The sequence below is a fragment of the Monodelphis domestica genome, chromosome 4 (genome assembly GCF_027887165.1).
Source record: "Monodelphis domestica isolate mMonDom1 chromosome 4, mMonDom1.pri, whole genome shotgun sequence".
Classification (NCBI taxonomy): Eukaryota; Metazoa; Chordata; class Mammalia; order Didelphimorphia; family Didelphidae; genus Monodelphis; species Monodelphis domestica.
Genome location: NC_077230.1, coordinates 182058754 through 182079586, shown reverse-complemented (window position 1 = coordinate 182079586; position 20833 = coordinate 182058754). Strand labels below are relative to the sequence as shown.

Sequence of the window (20833 nt, the reverse complement as noted above, 5' to 3'; positions counted from 1 at the left end):
ATGTAAAATTAAATGTAGTTTTCAGAGGGAGGGCAGTGGTATGTAGTGGAGGCTTCCTATAAGAAGTTACATTTGAACTGAGCTTTGACATAAGGTATGGGTTCTATGAGCTAGCTGGAGGTGAGAATATAGTGCGTTCCAGACATTGTGTAGGTAGAATTTCATGTACAGAGAATAACAGTAAGGCCAGTTTGACTGGAACATAAGAGTATGTGACTAGAACTGATTCATACCGGAGAGCCAGCTAACCTGTAGGCATGAGGCAACTTATATATCCCCTAGTATACAAGCTTACTTAGGTAGGAATAATTGCTAACATAGACTATGGCAAACGAACAGGTTGCTGCTAGCGTTCAGTACCTAGTAACAGGGAGAGCTCTCCCCTACAATAGCTATTGCAGCTGCTTACACAAGGAAAAACAGCCAGATACCACATGCCCTGGTTTTCCCTGTCCTCCCAGCATCCAGTAGATACAATCTTTCTTAATGATTTTGAAGGTATGTCAGGATTGTGCAGCAACCACGTCTTGTCATTTTATTATATTATAGATATGAGAAGTATAAAAAATTGAGCAGAATCTGCATTGATCCTATTACCTATGTGATGAGACGGCAAAGTAGGGAGAATGAATCCACCAGCTTCATATACAAATCTGCCATTATTCTCTAGGCTTGGCTGCCATTTTTTGGTTTTTAATTAACTCCCTTACATCATTTTGTCTGACATTTCACAAGCAGAATTTTCTGGTTGCTTAGATAATAATAATTTGGTGTACGTGGATAACATCAAGCTATATATGGCTTCACTGCTCTCATCTCTCCCTAAAGTTTAAGTAATATACCTTCATCTTTAGAATCTTTCTCCAGTGATGCCATGCTGTCATTTGGAAATTCTTAACTTACACAAAGGAGAATATAGAGACTGAAGGTGTTGAGCTTGAATACTGAAGTCAAATTGAACCAGTGGATAAAAGTTGTAATAAGATACATTGAGGATGCTCAGTGGAGAATACTGTGCCTCTGAATGTGTTAAGAGACTCACTGGCATCTTGAAGTCAAAATTCAATGGGAAAAACATGTGTAAGACAATTAATTACACAATATTAATCTTAATTTATACACATTTGGAACCATAGAAAAGATCATAAGAGATTTGAAAAGTATCCTAATAAATACCTGTATATCAACAAAATTTAGGAGCTTTAACCTTAAAGCAGAGTGAAAAATGAGTACTTTTCTCACCAAAGAAAAGGAGAATATTGATAGATATTCTCAAAGCATCTGATAAAATTATAGAAGTACTTTCCCAAGAAGCAGATATCATTTCACCAAGCAGTAGTAAAAGCTGATAATAGGTAAATGACATTCAAGTTCTCAAGTGCAACTGGAAGTGTTTTACTTCCAGATGGAGGTTTTGAAATGCCTAAGATCCAAAATGGAATCAAACTCTTCCCTTGCCAACATCCACATGGGCTCAAAGCATTGAACAAATATTTTGAGTTAAGGAGATTTATTTGTAGAAATGGGATTTATGATGACATTTTAATAGTAGTCATTGCCACCAAAAATTACAGAAGGGTTATTCTTAAAGAACTTAAAAGCTATTAGGTCATTTTTGGAATATATAAGGAAATGGTAAAAACTGCAATACATTATGGCAGGCTATCAAATTTTAGTACCTATTGAATACCTAGCAAGACATGACCTGGTGATTATAATTATATTTTATCAGAAACCAGCTATACTTTCATGGACTAACAGATAACAGTTCCCTATCTTATAAACATAGACCTTAAAGTAGCCTAGAAAAATTAGTAAACTACTGGAACTGAAGCATTAGTACAAATTAAACTGTTGCCCACAATATCCTGGTTATAACATTGATCTAAAAGATTTAAGAAGTGTTCTTTTTTTAGTAATATTTTGGTTTTCCCCAATTACATGTAGAAGCAGTTTTAACATTTATTTTCCAAATTCTCTTCCTCTCTCCCTCCCTGAGACAGTAAGCAATTTGACATTAGATTATATATATGCTATCATGCAATTCATAATTCCATATTTGAAATAAGAATAGTACTCTTAATAAATGTCACTTGCTGAAATGTTCACAATTGCTAAGATAGATAAAACAGAAAGTTTCAAAATATAGATCTAGCAGAAAAGATAAAAATTATGTAGGTAAATAATATCCTTATTATATGGTCTGCTTCTTGGGTTGTAAGAGGATGTCCTATGTACACCTGCAGAGGATGAGCTTATGAATTAATGTTTTTATTCATCAGTGAAGCAAAAAAAATAGTATTTCCCCCCCACCTATAAAATACAAGGTAGAACATTTAATATAAAGAAATAATAGTAGGATAGCAACTTATCCCAGTACTTTCTGAACTTATTAAAAGAGGAAGAGGAAACTATAATGATGATGATTACCACTAGCATTGTCATTGACATTCATTTTATGCTTTAAGATTCCTGAAATACTTTATGTAAATTATCATCTCTTTGGGGCTTCACAACAATGTTGTTAGGTAGGTATTGCAGATATTGCTGTCTGCTTTTTATAGATAGGAATATCAAAGCTCAGGAAGATTAGGTGATTTGCCCAGTCATAAAGCTATTAAACACCAGAGACAGAGTCAAACCCAATTCTTTCTGAATAAAAATCCAGTCTTTCCATTTATATTGGTAGAATCCCATATAAAGAGGAATATGTTGTGTTGAGATATTTAAGAAGTGTCTGTACTACTTATAGTGTGATAATCTTTGCAAAATGCCTTCAAAGAAATTTTCCTTTTGTGTATAATCTTTTTTTCTTAATACTTTCTATTTAATTTAAAATGATAATAACTACTAACTTTTACATAGCACTTATTATGTTCTAGGCACTGTTTTACAGTTATTTCTCTACAGTTATTTCATTTTATTCTTATAAGAGCCCTGGAAGGTAGGGGCTATTATTTTTTCTATTTTATAGATGGGGAAACTGAGGCAAGCAGGTTAAGTGATTTGTCAAGAGTTATACAGCTACTAAGTGTCCTAGGCTGAATTTGAACATGGGTCTTCTTGATTCCAGGACTTGCACTGAACCACCTAGCTGCAGAATTACAAAATTTCAGAGCTATAAGCAATTTTGGCAGCAAAAAATCCAGACTATCTCATGCCTGAAAAAGAATGCCCATTAATAGTAGCTCACATTTCTATAGCATTTTAATATTTTCAGAGTATTTTATATGTAAATCTAAACAGCTGTTGGTTAGGGACTCTTATTATCACCATTTTACAAATTAACAGAGGTTGAGTGATGTACCCAATTAGTAAATATTTAAGGTAGGATTTAAAGATCTTCCTGATTCCTAGTCTAGCGTTTTTTACATTGCACCACACAATCATATGTTATATATATCACCTTCCCATACAAGAATGTTAATAGTTTAACCTTAAGTTCCTTATGATTTCTCATTTCTTTTTATCCTTCTCTTGAATTTTGTGTTTGAATATCAAATATTATATTAAGCTCTGGTCTTTTTGTCAGAAATACTTGAAACTTCTCTTATTTCATTAAAAGACCATTTCCTGCAGAAGAAAAATGCATGATTTATCACATGGTTTGATGAGGATATGATTGGGGATTTTGACTTGAAATGATCACTTTATAGCAAAGATCAATAATTGTGAAATAGGTTTTGAATAATGATGCATGTATAACCAAGTAGAATTGCTCATTGGCTCTGGGAGGGGGAAGAGAGGAGGGGAGAGAAAGCACATGAATCATGTAACCATGGAAAAATATTCTAAATTAACTAATTAAAAAAAGTAAAAGGCCATTTCCCCCTACCTAGGATTGTACTTAGTTTTGATAAGTGGGTAATTCTTGGTTGTAATCCTAGCTCCTCTGCCTTCCAAAATAGAAATTTTTCAAATCCTCTGTTTCTTTATAGTAGTTTAAATCTTGTCTGATTCTTACTGTGCCCCTGTGGGATTTAAATAGTTTCTTTATGGCTACTTATAGTATTTCCCCCTTGACTTAGGAGCTCTGAAATTTGGCTATAACATTCCTGGAACTGTTCATTTTGGATATCTTTCAGGAGATGATCAGTGATTTTAGTTTCTATTTTGCCATCTAGTTCCAAGATATTTATGAAATTTTCCTTTTGATTTTTGGAAATATGATATCTAAGCTCCTTTTTTATCATAACTTTTAGGTAGTGAAATAATTCTTGAATTTTATATTTTTGATATATTTTATAGGTCAGTTTTTCCTATGATATATTTCACATTTTCTTCAATTTTTTTTCAGTTTTTGTACTTTGTTTCAGTTTTTTCAAGTTGTCCCATAGAATCATTAGTTTCCACTTTACTAATCCTAATTTTTTAAGAAATTATTTTCTTTAATCAGGTTTTGTGCCTTTTAAAATTTGGCCAATTCTATTTTTTTTTAAGCCTTTACCTTCCATCTTGGAGTCAATACTAAGTATTGGCTCCAAGGCAGAAGAGTGGTAAGGGCTAGGCAGTGAGGGTTAAGTGACTTGCCCAGGGTCACACAGCTGGGAAGTGTCTGAGGCCAGATTTGAACCTAGGACCTCTCGTCTCTAGGCCTGGTTCTCAATCCACTGAGCTACCCCATTCTATTTTTAAGGAGTTATTTTCCTTATTGTTTTTGTGTCTTTTTTCTGAAGTTGTTAATTGTTTTTTTTTTCTCATAAATTTCTTACATTGCTCTCATTTCTTTTCCTAATCTTTCCTCTATATTCTTCTAAGACTAGAATAATTTTTTCACTCCTTTGAAAGAACTCTTTCTCTTATTCTTCTGGGAATTCTTATTGGGCTTGTGTCCAACCTGTAATTTTTTAGTTGAGGCTTTGCCTATAACTGTTATCAAGTTATTATCTTCTTAATTTGTATTTTGAGCTTTCTTGTCATTATAGCAGATTTTTATACTCAGGTATTTTAAGAATTTGCTCATTTTGTAAAATTGTATTTCTTAACTTTGGACTTTATTTTAGAGTTGACCTTTGCTCATTTTTAGGGAAGGGAAGAATTGGGGGAGGGTAATAGCAGGCCTGAGATTTAGGCCTTTTATGTTCTATTGTTTTTCTTAATAGTGAAGCCTAGGGGCCTGTAAGTTTTTAGTACTCCCTAATTACTATGATACCAGGTGGAATTTGATCACTGTCCCCCGATCTATATCCTGGTCCTTACCCAAGTAGTTCTTCTGATCTTTCATAATAGCAATAATTTTTCTCCACCCTGGAACTTTGACCTGGAATTGGGTACTGGGCAATAGAGATGTGAACTCTACACACTGTGCTAGCACAGTGGTCTTCTGGAAAATTTTTTCTTACCAAGAGTTCAGATTCCTTACCAGCTCTGGATCTCAGATGCTTTTAGTGCTGTTTTACAGTTGCTTCTGCTGTTGTAACAGCAGCTTCCAAGGCCAGTGGCACTTTTTCCATGCCACCTTTGGGGCCAGTGTCCTCTGTTTCTACAAACTTCTACTTTCCTTTCTGTCCTACTAAGCTGCCCTTGGCTGGAAAAAAAATGAGTCACCATGACTTTGTCTTTATTCCCCTCGTATTATTCGATTTGGTGTACTTTTTAAAGTTGTTTAAAGGAGTGGGTTGGGAGAGTTTGGCAAAATTGCTGATGTCGCCATTCCATTTTAGTTCTAGCTACCAATATATGTATAAATTGTTACAAAATATTTTTTAAAGAAATAAAGAGCAATTTAAATAGGTAGAGGAACTTTGGGATCCATCCAGCAGTCTCCCTGAGGGTGAGTGCTCGCTCCATCTAGATGTGACAATCTGGTCGAATAATGGAGATGAGAAGCACTGTGTGCTCAGGCCCACATGCACAGGCGTCACAGTGTACTGCCATAGCACAGAGGTTAGTTTTTTATATAGTGTTTCAAGTGCATACTTCTTTGGCACAAAATCAATTTTCTACATATATGTTTCCATGGAACTTAACAACAAGATGTGTAGGCTGAGGAGATAGTCAATGAAACATTGTTGCTATAGATGAATGACATAAATAGGGTGATCTAGAGGTTAGTTCTCCCTGACCTAGGAGAATCATTGTTACTTTTGGTCAGCTTTCACAATCACTCACAATTACTTAGGAGATGGGTAACAAAACATTTTGTAGCTAAGTACATGGTTAGAGGGCAGTTTAATGACAGACCAGATCTGGGGTTTTCCTCAATTTACAAGTTCTATTTTTCTTGTGTTACTTTAAAGCACCTGGCAATGTTGCCTGGTTTCTGTCCATAAACAGAATTCAGTGGAGTGTGTCTTGAAGGTGATTGATGTTCTTGGCTTGGCTGTCTTGTAATGGGAGTGAATGTAGCTCTGTGGATAGGGAAAGGAGGCGGGTAATGTTCTTTAGGTTTTAATTCTGTGAATGTAATCTTTTGGGGGTAATAACCTAGGGGGATTAAAGTGGGATATATATGTATTGATCCTATAAGTATTTGCTCTCATATTATTTCTCCTGTATTGGGGAGGAAACAAAAATCATAACAAGTCCATTAGTAGGAAAAGTTGGAGAGAGAGAAGTCACAGAAAGGGGTAAGCGGGGGCTATGTTCTCAGGGGGCCGCTTTGCAGTTTCCCGGCTTCCCACTGTGACCATGTCAACCAGTGGGGGTCTGTTGGCTCCCCACAGAGGAATATTTAATACTCATAACTGGAATGCATCAACATTATAAAAATAACAAAACAACTGAAGTTAGTTTACAATTTTAATGCAATACCAATAAAACCACCGAAGAGATACTCTAAGAAGTAAGATAAAACAATAACAAAAATCAAATGGAGAGGGAAAAAAAGGATCAAGAATATTTAAAAAAATAATGAAAAGGAATGAAAAGGGACTAGCACATTTAGACTTCAAACTATAGTATAAAGCAGCAGTCATCAAAACCATTTAATATTGGTTAAAATAGATTGGTTAAAAAAATTGATCAATAGGATAGACTAGAGAAAGATGAATCACAAATAATGGAACTCAATAATGCACTGTTTGATAAACCTGAAAACATATATTATTTAGAAACTATAGGAAAATACTCTGAGGGCAGATATTAACCACGGGTTAAAGGGGGAAGAGGCCCAGATGGGCACCTCAAGATTTGGGGTACTTGAAGCTACAGAAAACCTTCTCCCCTATAAAACCCTTACTCCCTTCAGGGTCCCCTCACCCTTATAAAGATAATCTGACTTCACTTATTTAACTAAAGATTAATTTAATAACAAGTTTAAATTGGGAAAGCATCAGGGTAGAGGGAATGGGAATTTAACTATACTTTTCCACAGAGTGGGTTTGAATCTCTCTCAGCTTTTGAGATACAGGCAGGCCTTGCAGCCTTTAGTTAGCCTGCAAAGACTTTAAGTTCAAAGTCTTTAGCAGTAGACAGCAAGAAGAAGGAAAGGTTCTGACCTTAAGAGTTGGTTGGGTCTATCTCTTCAGGCAAACGCTCTAAAGACTGGCCCTACAGTACAAAGTGCTCCCCTTAAATCCTTTTGTTCGATGACATGATCATAGGAATCCAGGTAGAGCACACATTTGGGAAAAATCCAAGAATAGAGGTACTTCTGCCAAGAGACAGGGAGAAGAGCGCTCCTTCCAGTCTGAGGGCCAGGAAAGAGAAACCCTTGAGAGCAACTGTCACTCTCCAAGTCTCCCTTCCCCCCTCCAACTGTCTTCCCTGACCATCAATCTTCACTCTAACATTCCAAGTGCTATCTCCTCCACCTCAGTGGCAGAAATGCCAAGTCTTGATTCAGTTTTTCTTTCCACAGAAAGAATTCCTTATTTGATTTGGTTTAATGTAATTATACTATATTATACAATAAATTCAAAAAGTATACATGATTTGCATCTCAAAACTCATACAACCCCAATATTAGAGAAGCCGATCATATACCTTTCATAGTTATGGATAGGGGATGAATTACTAACCAAACAAGGGATAGAGATAATTTTAGAAAGTAAAATAGAGAGTTTTGATTGTGTGAAAGTTAAAAAAAAAAACTTCTGCACCAAAACAATTAATGCAACTAGGATAAAAAGGGACTGAAAGAAAAGTTCATATACAATAAAATATTTATAGCAATGCTTTTCTTAAACTCCCACCCCCCCAAAAAACCCCTGTAGCAAAGTAGATATGTATCAGTTGAGGAATGGCTAAACAAATTATGGCACATGAATGTTATAGAATGTGAACAAATAAAAGGTGGAACAAACACAGCCAAGAAGAAGAATATACACAACGACTTCAGCAGTGTAAATGGAAAGAAAAACTGCCACATAATAGTTGAAATGTATGATATAAAATTATAAAAGAAGAGATATGAGAATTTCTCTTTCCCCTTCATTTACAGATGTTAGAGTCCATGGGTGTGGAACATTCCAAATAATTTTTAGATTTAAAAAAATATTGATCAGTTTTCTTAAGTTTTTTACTCTTTGTCTTCTTAAAAATCTGTATTAAAAAATATATATATATGTATATATATATATATATATATATATATATATATATATATAAAGGATAGTTATTAGATGGCTTTCTGGGAAGGGGAAGGATGCTGGAGGTGTCAATGTTTTAAAAACAAAAAGTTATCAATATAATTTTTTAAATTTAAGGGTCAAAGATGTTTCCATTCTTGGTAGAAAACTGTGTTCTGGCCCAGTCGTTGGTTTTGTAATGATCTTGTTTTCAAAGGGCCTGACCAAAGCACACAGTTGCATGCCAAATGTCAGTTTTGCTTATACTGTACTGTGTCCTTTGGATCCTTATTTTCACCAAGCCCTCATACAATTAAGAGTGAATTATTTGCTAGTATTCCAACAGTAGCATTTTCATTGCTTGAAAGGAGTTGAGGTTTATGGGCTTTATAATGTCACTGAGGTTCTCTGGCTTTACCTCTACTATGTGACACCAAATTATTACCACTATTTCATTAGGGTAGTGTGACACCATAAACATTTGGATCACTTAGACTCAAAGGAGTAGCCTACTGAAATCACTCATGCTTTTCTAAATTAAAAAAAAAAATCATTGTTTAATGTAAGAGTACATAAATTTGTTTCATTTTCTACTTATAAACTATAAAGTAAAATGTAGAATACAAAAATAAATAAAATAGAACAATATTGAAACAAAACTTCTGAATACAAATGATATATCCTGATTTGGAGACATTGATGACTACCATCTTGGCTAGTCAGGTCATTCAGTTGGTTTCAAATTTACCAATCTTTTATCTAGCCTTTATCTCTGCATCCCATCCCCAAACACCTAGTAATAGAACTGTTCAATTCTTTGATGAAATCTCAAGAATTCCAGGAATTTCTTCACTTATCTTTTGTTTCTACTCTCTGCTAACCAGTTTTGTTCTGCCTTCCACTCAAATATCACTCCTTCAGACAATAAGAACAAAGTAAGAGTTGGTTCATTCTTCATATCCTCATCTTTTGTCAAGTGTTAAATTGAAAAGAATCAAGTTCTATCCACCCTAACTTTTACTTCTTTGATCCTCCACTTGCCCCCAGTATTTTGCTGTTTTTAAACTCTTACCTTCCATCTTAGAATCAGTACTGTGTATTAGCTCTAAGGCAGTCTTCTGCCTTAGTAAGGGCTAGGCAATGGGGGTTAAGTGTCTTGCCCAGGGTCACAAAGCTAGGAAGTGTCTGAGACCAGATTTGAACCTAGGACCTCCCATCTCTAGACCTGGCTCTCAATCCACTTAGCCACCCAACTGCCCCTAACACACCAGCATTGTTTTTAAAAGACTTTTATTGTCTTTAGACTTTAATGCCACTCTCAGCTTATTTGTAAGAACTTTACTGCTCTTGACACAATTTTTACAGGATCATTCTATGTCCTTGTATCCATCTTCACTTACTTATCTTTTCTTCCATCTTCACTACCTGCCTTTTTAAAAATTGAAGAGGTCAGCATGGTCCTTGAGCTGCCATATCAGTCTCTTTAGACAGCTCTCCTTTATTATCATCAGTAAAATAATCAGAATTTCATATTTGAGGTCTTCTCATATCTCCTTGTTGTACTGCCTCACTGTAATTTTTGTCATTGGATTCTAGCCATCCTTTTTCTGAATTCTCCTTGAAACTAGCCCTCACAAAATCATGGTACATGCCAGATCATGTATGGCTTTTTCTTTTCTCTGTCATGAATAACAATATCAACTGACATTCACATGGATTACAGAATGTTTTACATCTATTACAGCTTTTACATCCATTATATCCTTGCCATCAAGATTTAATTCAGTTCAGTTCAGTTTAGCTAGTGGGCACAAAACATCTACTCTTGCCAGATGCTGGTCATACAAAGACAGAAATAAAGTAATCCCTGCCCTCAAGATGAAATAGGCACTCAGAGAAGTACACATTTACCAGCCACTCTGCTTTTGGCAGAGCTTTGGGATAGGATGTATAAGTAGGAGGAAAAACACACAGCAAAAATCAGAGATTTAAGTTTCTTCACCTCTGAGTCCAGTTTTATTTTTTTCTACTCATTAGCTAAAATATTGTAAATCAGTTGTTACAGTTAAAAATCTCATCTCTGGTGGGCCCATTCAATACAAATGTTAACTATATTATACTGATCCGTCTGCCCTTTTAACATATCTCATTATTGAGATCTCTCTCTTTTTTTAATCCTTACCTTCTGCCTTAATAATAACTTGTAAGACAGAAGGGCAAGGGCTTGACAAATAGGGGTAAGTGACTTGCCAGGGATCACACAGCTAGGGAATGTTTGAGGTCAGATTTGAACCCAGGTCTGCTTTTTCCAGTGTGCCACCTAGCTGCCCCTTATAATTGTGACTTAAGGTTATGGATTTAGAGATGGGAAAGACCTTGGTGGCCATTTTATCCAATCTCATTTTACAAAACTGAGTCCCAGAGAAATTAAGTGATTTGTCCATGGTGGGATTTGAACCTCTGAATCTGTATCCATAGGAATGCTAGTGTTTTCCTTTTGTTGATTATTTCTAATCATCTCATATATATTTTCTTTGTATATATTTGTTTGCATGTTATGTTCACTACCAAATGCAGGTAAGTGAGTGATGGATAGAGTGCCAGGCCAGGAGTCAGGATGACCTGAGTTCAGATGCAGTCCTAGACACTTATCCTTTGTGACCTTGGGCATGTCATTTAGCTTCTGTCTGCCTAGGTTTCCTCTACCTTAAAACAAGGATAATAATAGTACCCACCTCCCAAGACTGTTGAGAGGATCAATTGAGGTATTATTAGTAAAGTGCTTTAGAATGGTCCCTGGAATGTAGGAAGCACTTAATAGAGACTTGTTGACATTTTGATATACTAAAAGAAAGTTAGACATCGCCTGGATTCCTAGTAATAAATTTTTCTGTAAGTGCCCAAGGATGATAGTATCTCCTCTTCTTCACCCAGCAGACTTCCCTGTGCTGAGAACTGTATATTGGTAGTGTTAGGTCCCAATTAATACAATAGTAAATCCTTTGAAGTAGTTGCATGTATTCAAATTTGTACTTTTGAAGTTATAATTAAGTAAATTATAACAACCAAGTAGAAATATTCAGTGTGAATTTGAATTACTGTGACTGGCTACTCATTATTTGCACTAATTAGGCCCTATTTGTACTGAATTCAAAGTGATTTGGCCTTTCATCTACACAGGAAAGCTACAAAAGATGAAGAATGCCTATTTCTTAGATTTCAGTATGTCTGAGTGGATGCCTTCTAGTCAGAGTTCTTAACCTTTTGTGTGAGACATTGGACTTCTTTGGCAGACTAGGGAAGCCTATTGACTGCCTAGAATGATGTTTTTAATGGCATAAAATGATATACATTAGATTATAAAGGAAAATAATTATATTGATATGTAATTATCAACAGATTAGAAAAAAAAAGTTCTTGCACCTCTGAGGATGGGAACCACAAAGAACTCCATGTGTATCCGAGATAGTTGGGAGAGCTGAGCAGACAGTAGGCTCAGTGTTCAGAAGGGGAAGGGGACCAGGCTGGACCACTTTGGGAACTTGTGAAGCACTTTGATGGCCCCAGTCTTCTCATGATGATCACAGATGATCTTGTCAGTACAAATGTTATACTCTTGTTGCTGTATGGATGGGATACCTAGAATACCACTAGCATCAAGATGAGCATTACAAGGAGGACACTGGAAAAGCACTGGGTGGGTTTGGGCAGGCTATTATATAGTACTCAGGAAGAAATTGAAAGAGGTGAAGGAAGTCATCAAGGAATTGTGTGATGGAAAGCAAAGATTAGTTTGTTACATGGCAAAAACAAGAGATGACAGGTGAGCATATTGAATGAACCCTCTGTGGCAAACTTTTAGAAGAAAACAGATGAGTGTAAAGGATAATTTTAGCTTTGTGACTTGAAATCTAAATAATTGGTCACCAGAGAAAATTCCCAAATAATAAAATACCCAAGTCAGCTTTGAATTGTGATTTTAATTAATATAGAGAGAAGGAATTGAGAGAGAGAGAGAAGGAATTGAGAGAGAGAGAGAGAGAGAGAGAGAGAGAATGAGAATGAGAATTAACTTAAACTGCTTAAACTGCAGCAGTAGTTAAAGGCCTTGGCCAAAGTGGCCTCCCTGAACCTAAGGGAAAGGGAGTCAGTCTTATCACTCACACACCAGACCGTCTCCAGGAAGTTGTCTGACGGAGATTCTCCAAGCTGAGTTCCAGTCCTAAACTGAACTCCTAATCCAATTGCCCTCTGAACTGAATTCAATTGCCTGAACTGACTTTTTAGCCTCCTTTTAAAGAAATTTTCTCTTATGTCACCTCCCCTAAATTTTCACGTCTACCAATCATAGTAGACGCTTTTTCCAGGACTGCCTATTCTTTAGTTCTCACCTTCTTTGATTAGATTTTTCTCCAGGACTATCCACTCTTTAGTTTTCACCTTCTCTGGTTAGATTATATCTTCTGAGGTACTTCACACTTCTTTGTTAAGCTTACCTTTTGTGAGTTACTTGATGTTTTATGTGATTAATTTAACCTTTATAGGTACTTAACACCTTTTTGTATTAGATCTAAAAATAGATTTAGCTTAAGTTTTAGCTTCACTATAAGGTATGAGTTAAGTACCTTCATTGTTCAATCAGGAGTTTACAACTTTATCTTTCCCTAAAGTATGTCTAATTAGGGTGGAGTAGTTTCCAAGTTCACATGAGAGTGTACAGAATGGGCAAATCCTAATTGCGGGAGGGATCTCCCAAATCAGTGAGATATCATAGATCTATTTAATATTGAGAGGGCAAATTGGTGTCACAGTGGATGGAGTACCTGACCTGGAGTCAGGAAGACTCATCTTTGTAAGTTCCAGTCCAGTCTTGGATGCTGCAACCCTGGGGAAGTCACCTAACCCTGTTTACCTCAGTTTCCTCATCTGCAAAATGAGTTGGAGAAGGAAATGGTAAACCACTCAAGTATCTTTTCCAAGAAAACCCCAAATGGGATCAGGAAGAGCTAGATGCTACTAAAAAGCAACTGAACTCCAAGTGAGAGTTCATTACTATAGTCTCACAAACTCAGCCTGGCATAGTGCCTAGAGTGAGCCTCAGAATCAGGAAGATCATTTCTGATATGTACTAGCTGAATGACCCTGGGCAAATTGCTTAAACTTTCAAATACCCAGGCAACTCTTTAAGACCATAATAAGTTGGAGAATAGTTGCCAATCTCCATTAGGAGAGGGAATTTCCTCACTAAAAGTTTTGTACACTAATGAAATCACATTTTGGGCCTGGGGTGGGGAGGGGAAGAGAGGGAGGAGAACAAAATCTACTATATTGAACAAAGTTTTTTATGGAAAAAATGCTTTTCAGTGTTGTAATGAGGCTGAAAATGTTCTAAAAAGAGAACTGTACTAAGTTAATTTCTGTAAAACAAAAGAAGCTATCAGAGAAGTAGCTTAAGAGGTAATGAAGGACTCCATCTACCTAGAACTAACCTCAAAACAATAAACAAAAAAAGATGCATTTCCAGTTCCCAACTTTGTGAACAGGACCTTGTTGTGTAATTGCATTTATTCCTTAGAGAAAAGTTAATGATTCTTATCAGAGATTCTTGGCTTTTTAGTATAAATTAACTAGAATATTGTATAGTTAAACATTACCATAAAGCCCACAGACAAATGGGAAGTCCCTACAAATATATAGTAGGAATGAATGTCTCATATATAAACATATTCCATGGTGGTATCCATAACTATACAAAAAAAAGTCATTCTGTAGGAGTTTAGTCTGCAATATTCCCCCTCACTTAGCAGTTAAGAAAATGAAGTAACATAAAGTACACTGTAAGCAAGTTAGTTCAATTTAAAGAACTAACTAAATCTATTAAATGCTCTGGGAGAAGAGAGTTAAACTAACATTAAAGCAAATGCTGAAAGCCAAAGAACCATAAATACTAGTATTGCCTCACAGCTTGTTTCTTTACAGGGAAACTGTTCATTCTGCTCTCATTCCTGTACACTGTAGAAATTTCTAGATTAGAAACCAAGGTTCATAGCTTAGTAAGACCTGGTTTTCTGGAATCAGTCACTCTGAACCTTTTGTATCACAACAGTCCTAAATAAGATTACTTTAAAAAATTAATCCCCATCATAGTTGCTGTCTCTTCAAGTTCCACATGTCAGTTCACATGACATAAATTAGGAACAAAAATATATTTCTCCCACTCATGAAAGCCAAATGGCAGAGCTCTTTGGTAATTACCCTGGTGATTCAGTTTCATCTGAAATTCTAGTGATTAGATTATAATGGCTAAAATACTAATTGAAGTTTGGGGGTCTTTATTATACTCATTTTCAGGTGATTCAAAGGAATTGAATGAATTTGTTATTCTTTAAAGACATATTTATTTGAAACCTCTCTCTCATATACATACATACCCTCAAGACTTCTGGTATCTACCCACCCATCTGATTGAATAGCATGACCTCAAATTGTATCAAATTAATAATTTTCCCTCCAAATAAGCTACCCTACAATATTTCACTTATTTAGTTTTGACACTGCTCAGATTTGAAACATTGGACTTAGGTTCATATTACATTTCTTCTCTCCACCCCCAGTTATTCCAGATCTATGTTGGATTTTTTTTCAATATTAGGAAATCTCAATGACAAAACTCATTTCATCAATGCTGAAGTTACCTAGGTCTCTGAGGGGGCAGCTAGGTGGTGCAGTGAATGGAGCACAGGCCTAGAGTCAGGAAAACTGGAGTTCAAATCTGACCTCAAACATTTACCACCTATGTGACTCTGGGCAAGTCACTTAACTTGGTTTGTCTCAGTTTCCTCATCTGTTAAATGAGGTGGAGAAAGAAATGTCACACCACTCCAATGTCTTTGTCAAGAAAACCCCAAATGGGGTCACAAAGAGTCAGACACAACTGAAATGACTGAACAATATTTTTTTCTCCTTTTATTTTTTTTTCATTTTTCGTTTAATTAATTTTGAATATTTTCCATGGTTACATGATTCATGTTCTTTCCTTCCTCTCCTCTCCCTCCTCCCAGAGCCAATGAGCAATTGTACTGGCTTTTACATGTGTCACTGATCAAGACCTATTTCCATATTATTCATATTTGCAATAGAGTGATCACTTAAATTCAACATCCCCAATTATTTCCCTATTGAACCATGTGATCAATCCTATGTTTTTCTTCTGTGTTTCTGCTCCCACAGTTCTTTCTCTGGATGTGGATAGTGTTCTTTCTCATACGTCCCTCAGAATTGTCCTGGATCTTTGCATTGCTGCTAGTAGAGAAGTCTGTTACAATTGATTGTGCCACAGTGTATCCATCTCTGTGTACAAGTTTCTCCCAGTTCTGCTCCTTTCACACTGCATCCATTCCTGGAGGTTGTTCCAGTTCACATGAAATTGCTCCAGTTCATTATTCCCAATTTTTTAAAAGTGATTCAAAGACTTGAGTTCAGGTCTTCTTGAGTCGAAGCATATACTTTACTGTCTCTCAGTCACTTGGTCCTGTCCATTCTGGTTCTAACTACCTCTTTCAAAAGTGTCCATTTCTTTCTAATGCCAATCACCATCCCTGTCCAAAGCTCTTTCTGCTCCTTGTCTGGACTGACTTCCTGGATTCTAGACTCTTATTGTTATCCATCCTACTCACCATGGTTAGATTGCACTGCTTGCACATGTATACTCAAAATCCAACCCAGCAGTCCTGGCAAAAGCATCTTGTCTTACCAGCTTGGTGTTCCTGACAGTTCATGATAAATATTTCTCATATTATCCTCCACTATCACTCTAATTGAAATCTGTCTTCTTCAGGCAAATAGGTCCCTTTTTTTGTTCTCTATAGGTACTACTTAATTCTCTTCCTCCTCTCCCTTCCTTCCCCCTTTCTCTCTTTCTCTCCCTCCCCTCCCCTCTCCATCTCCATCTCCCTCCAATATTAGCCATGTCTGAAAATGAATTTTGCTTTTTGCATTTTAAATTCATCTCGTCTTTGTCAGGAGGTGGGTGGCGTGGTTTACTTTCATTCTTTTAGTTTATCATTATCAGAATTATAAAATCTTTCAAAGGTTTTTTTTTTCCACTGAAATGTTATCATTATATATTGTTCTATTACTGCTCACTATGCTCTGCATCTGTTTGTAAAGATCTTCCTCATTTCCTCTGGAATTATCTGTTTCATTGTTTCTTATGGCACAGTAATACTCCATTATATTCATATGCCACAATTTCTTTAGCCATTCCACAGTAGGCACTCAATTCTTTAATTTTCTTTTTTTGGCTACCATGAAAAAACTACTATAACTATCTTTGTTTATATGAATTCTTTTCCTCATTCTCAGATTTCTTTGGGGTATAGGCCTTATAGTGGTATGGTGGGTTCAAATGATTTGCAAAGTTTGATAACTTTCTAGGCAACATTTCAGATTGCTTAACATAATTCCTGGACTAATTCATAGCTCCATTAGCAGTGCATTGTTTTCCCACTGCCCCTACAATATTTACCATTTTCTTTTTTTGTCATCTTTGTCTCTCTGATAGATTTGATATTTAAAGTAAGCTCAAAGTTATTTTAATTTTTTTTCCTTTAACATCAATTTAGAGTTTTTTCATCTGATTACTGATAGCTAGGATTTCTTCCTTTGAAAACTTTCTATTCATATTCTTTGACCATTTCTATATTGGGGAAATGGCTCCTCATCTTATAAATCAGAATCAATTACTGATATATCTTAAAAATGAGACTTTTGGGGGCAGCTGGGTAGCTCAGTGGATTGAGAGCCAGTCCTAGAGACGGGAGGTCCTAGGTTCAAATCTGGCCTCAGACATTTCCTAGCTGTGTGACTCTGGGCAAGTCACTTGACCCCCATTGCCTAGCCCTTACCACTCTTCTGCCTTGCAGCCTACACAGTATTGACTCCAAGACGGAAGGTAAGGGTTTAAAAAAAAAAAAGAAATGAGACTTTTATCAAAGAAACTTGTTCTAAGATTTTTGCCAAATTTTAATTTTTACTACATTAGATTTGTTTCTGCAAAAAAAAAATTTTGAAGATTACCCACCACATAGATTCCCACCCACCTGTCTTCAGCTTAGGTATTGCTTGGTACATGAAGTCTTTTTTGGCCATTTCAATATTTAATGAGCACTCCTTCTGATTTTTAAAGTAACTATTCTCTCTATCACTTAACATTTAGCACATCCTATATTATAATGTTCATCTCTTAGGCATGCCTTTTCTGTACCCCACCAAATATAAACCTTTGTAGGTCATGGTTCATGTCTTATACACTTTGTTTCCCCAGGACATGAGGGACTGACCTGCACATAACAGCTGCTCAATAAATAAATGTTTGTTGATAATATGACGTTGCCACCTAGACAACCAGTATGTTTGCCTGTTTCTCATTAATCAACAGGCTTAGAGTGTCAGTTTGGTATTAACTCTGGGATTTCTTAGTTCCTGCTTGCTTACCATTCATAAGTTAACTCATAAGCCAAGTTGATTTAAATTCTCAACTTTTATGCTTTTTATTGTTGTGAAAAATCATTTTATTATTCAGAAAAACTAGGATTTTAAGCTTAAAGCTGGAAGCAACTTCAGATGGTTCATTGTAAGAGATTTCTTCATTCATTTCTAATCCTATCTGTGCAAAGGAGAAAATACATATTTAATAAAACCTTTTCATATAAGACCTTTGCTCCTGTTCTAAGAACATAAAAATCTTTACAGCAAGAAAACAAGAAAATAATACCTCCACATACTGGAATAGAAAATTTATAGCTAAAAATACCTCTAGGAAAATTCATTTCCTTATAAAGGTGACACATTTTATTTTGTAGTGTCATGCAGTCTATCATTTGCATCTAAATGAATCAGTTTATAGAAAAATAAGGCAGTACAGACAAACATAGGCTATCAAGAATTTCTTGAATGCAAAAATTTTGTGAAGACATCACATTTGCAGCCGAGTTTAGAACACAGGGAAAAAGAGCAAGGGAAACTGTTATAGAATAGAATGTCCTGAGTAGAAATCAACAAAAAGGCAAATAAATTCAGATTAAAGTGGAAAATAACAAACCACATGGACACTCTGCATAGATGCCGGAGGGTTAAGAAGAACATTACAGTAGCAGGGAGCTATTAGAGACTGTTGGTTCTGAGAATAAAGCAAGCAAAAAGGAAAAAAAAAACAGAAGAACTGTAGGAGTTTCAGAATGTACTGGGATTGTCAGCAGGAACATCTTGCACCAAAATGTATTCATTTGACATGGGAATAAACAATGTAGTTCATTTTTTCAAGAAACTAGAATAAAAGGTTCTATAAACACCCCCACAATGCTTCCCCCCACCCCATTGTGTTTTATGTGTATCTGTCTTTCTACAGGGACCACATGGAGTGGTCACAAGAAGAAGAAGAAGCAGCTAGAGAAAAAACAACTGAAAACTCATCTGTGAGAGTGCAACTAGAAGACCAAGGTAACAAATCACTTGTTTCCAGGAAGCATGTAGAGATAATAGGATGAATCTTTTGCTTCGTCATTTCACACATTCAATCCATTCCTTGCTCCTTTTTGCTCAGATTATGATCTTACTAATAAGAACCTTTGCTAACCCATTTTAATTTCTCTGAGGAAGAATTCTCCCATTATCTAAGGTTATCCAATTCAATTATACACTCAGAGTGCAGCTAGCTGATTTTTGATTTCTGACTCCTGCTATATATTGAGAGATCAGGTAATGGCATTGCTCACTCTGGGTTTATGTATACCAAGGTGGTATTATTTTAGACATGGTGTCAAACAATTATCGTTTAGAAAGTTTCCCTATGATAATATTTTGTTCCAAATATGGTATTACAAATTGAAGCTTCTAAAGCACACATCTGACCTTGTTACTCCCCTGCTCAAGAAGACCCACTGGTTCCCCATTGCCTCTCAGATAAAATATTAAATCATCTATTTGGCATTTAAAACCCTTCTTCATCCAGTCTATCATTATAGGCAAATTATATATTCATTTTACATATTCTACATTCAGTCACATCGATCTGTTTGTTATCTTTTTAAAAAATATTTCTTCTATCTCCGCACTTCTGCTCACAGCCTGTACCCATTCTATTCCTAGAATGAATTTCCTTCTCATCTCCATTTGTTAGAATTCCAAACTTCTTCCAAAGCTTACTTCAAATGAACTCCCCCATATAGCATTGTCTGATTCCTCTCATTGTTAATACTATCCCAAATTGCCTTGTATTCACTTTTATGGGTACATGTCATTTCCTCATAATAGATTAAAATCCTTGAGAACAAGGATTTTTTCATTTTTGCTTCACTATCCCCAATGTTTGGCACAAAGAAACTTGGTCAGTGATTATTGGTTGAATACTATTGGATGACATTGGATTCTGATTAATTTTCTTTCTCATGTCTTTGAATACAAAAGAGCCAGGCTTTCAAGACTAGCTGCAGTTCACATTTAGCTTATAGCAAATTGTTTACTATCTCAAGGAGGAGTGAGCAGGGAGGGATTGAGAGAATTTGTAACTGAAAGTTTTGAAAAATGAATGTTAAAATTGATTTTACACATTAGTGGAAAAATAAAAATATTGTTGAGATAAAAAAAATAGCTGCTATTTCATCTTTTATGAGGAAGAGACTTTATACATTGGTTCCTTCATGGGAATAAATTAAGAAAAAAATTTAATCATTACCAAGAGTCATTGCCCACTAACTAATTGGTCAAGAGGTCTGGACATACAGTTTTCCATGGAAGGTTTGCAAATACTAAATGACCACATGAAAGCCTTCTCCAAGTCACTAATAGTATGAGAAATGCAAAAAAAAAATAGCCCTGAGGTTTCTCCTTGTACTCTGAATTGACAAAGATGACAAAAGATAGAACAGTTAAGGCTAAAAGGACTGTGGAAAGGTGCAAATGATGTACTTTGGGTGGTGTTGTGATGTGGGCCAACCATTTTGCATCTATATTTGAAATTATACAAGAAAAAGGGACTATATTGTCCATACCCTTTGACCCATCCATCTGGACAGATATGACAAGGAAAGTAAAGATGGAAACAGAGGTTATATTCTAGCAAAATATTCATAACATAACATAACATAATACTTTGTAATAGTAAAGTACTGAAAAATGAAAGCCCACTGATTGGAGGGAGATTGGCTGAAAAAACTATGGTATATAACTATATTTGGGTGTTATTGTATAGTATAAATATAAGAAATTCAGAGAAGGGTGGAAAGATTTGTATAAATTAATACTGAGAAAAATAACTAGAACCA

The 20833-nt window shown here is 35.6% G+C and overlaps 1 protein-coding gene across 6 annotated transcripts in view; it reads left to right on the top strand.

Moving 5' to 3' along the window:
• Positions 1 to 20833, top strand: part of METTL8 (methyltransferase 8, tRNA N3-cytidine) — a 103298-nt gene that overhangs the window by 40157 nt on the left and 42308 nt on the right. For all 6 annotated transcript variants that reach the window (XR_001629973.2, XM_056793990.1, XM_007494358.3 and 3 more), the window contains one exon: positions 18919 to 19010. Coding sequence is in view for 5 of the 6 variants with exons in the window: in XM_007494358.3 (XP_007494420.1) it covers positions 18919 to 19010 (92 nt within the window). In the remaining variant the exon portion in view is untranslated. The remainder of the gene's footprint in view (positions 1 to 18918; positions 19011 to 20833) is intronic.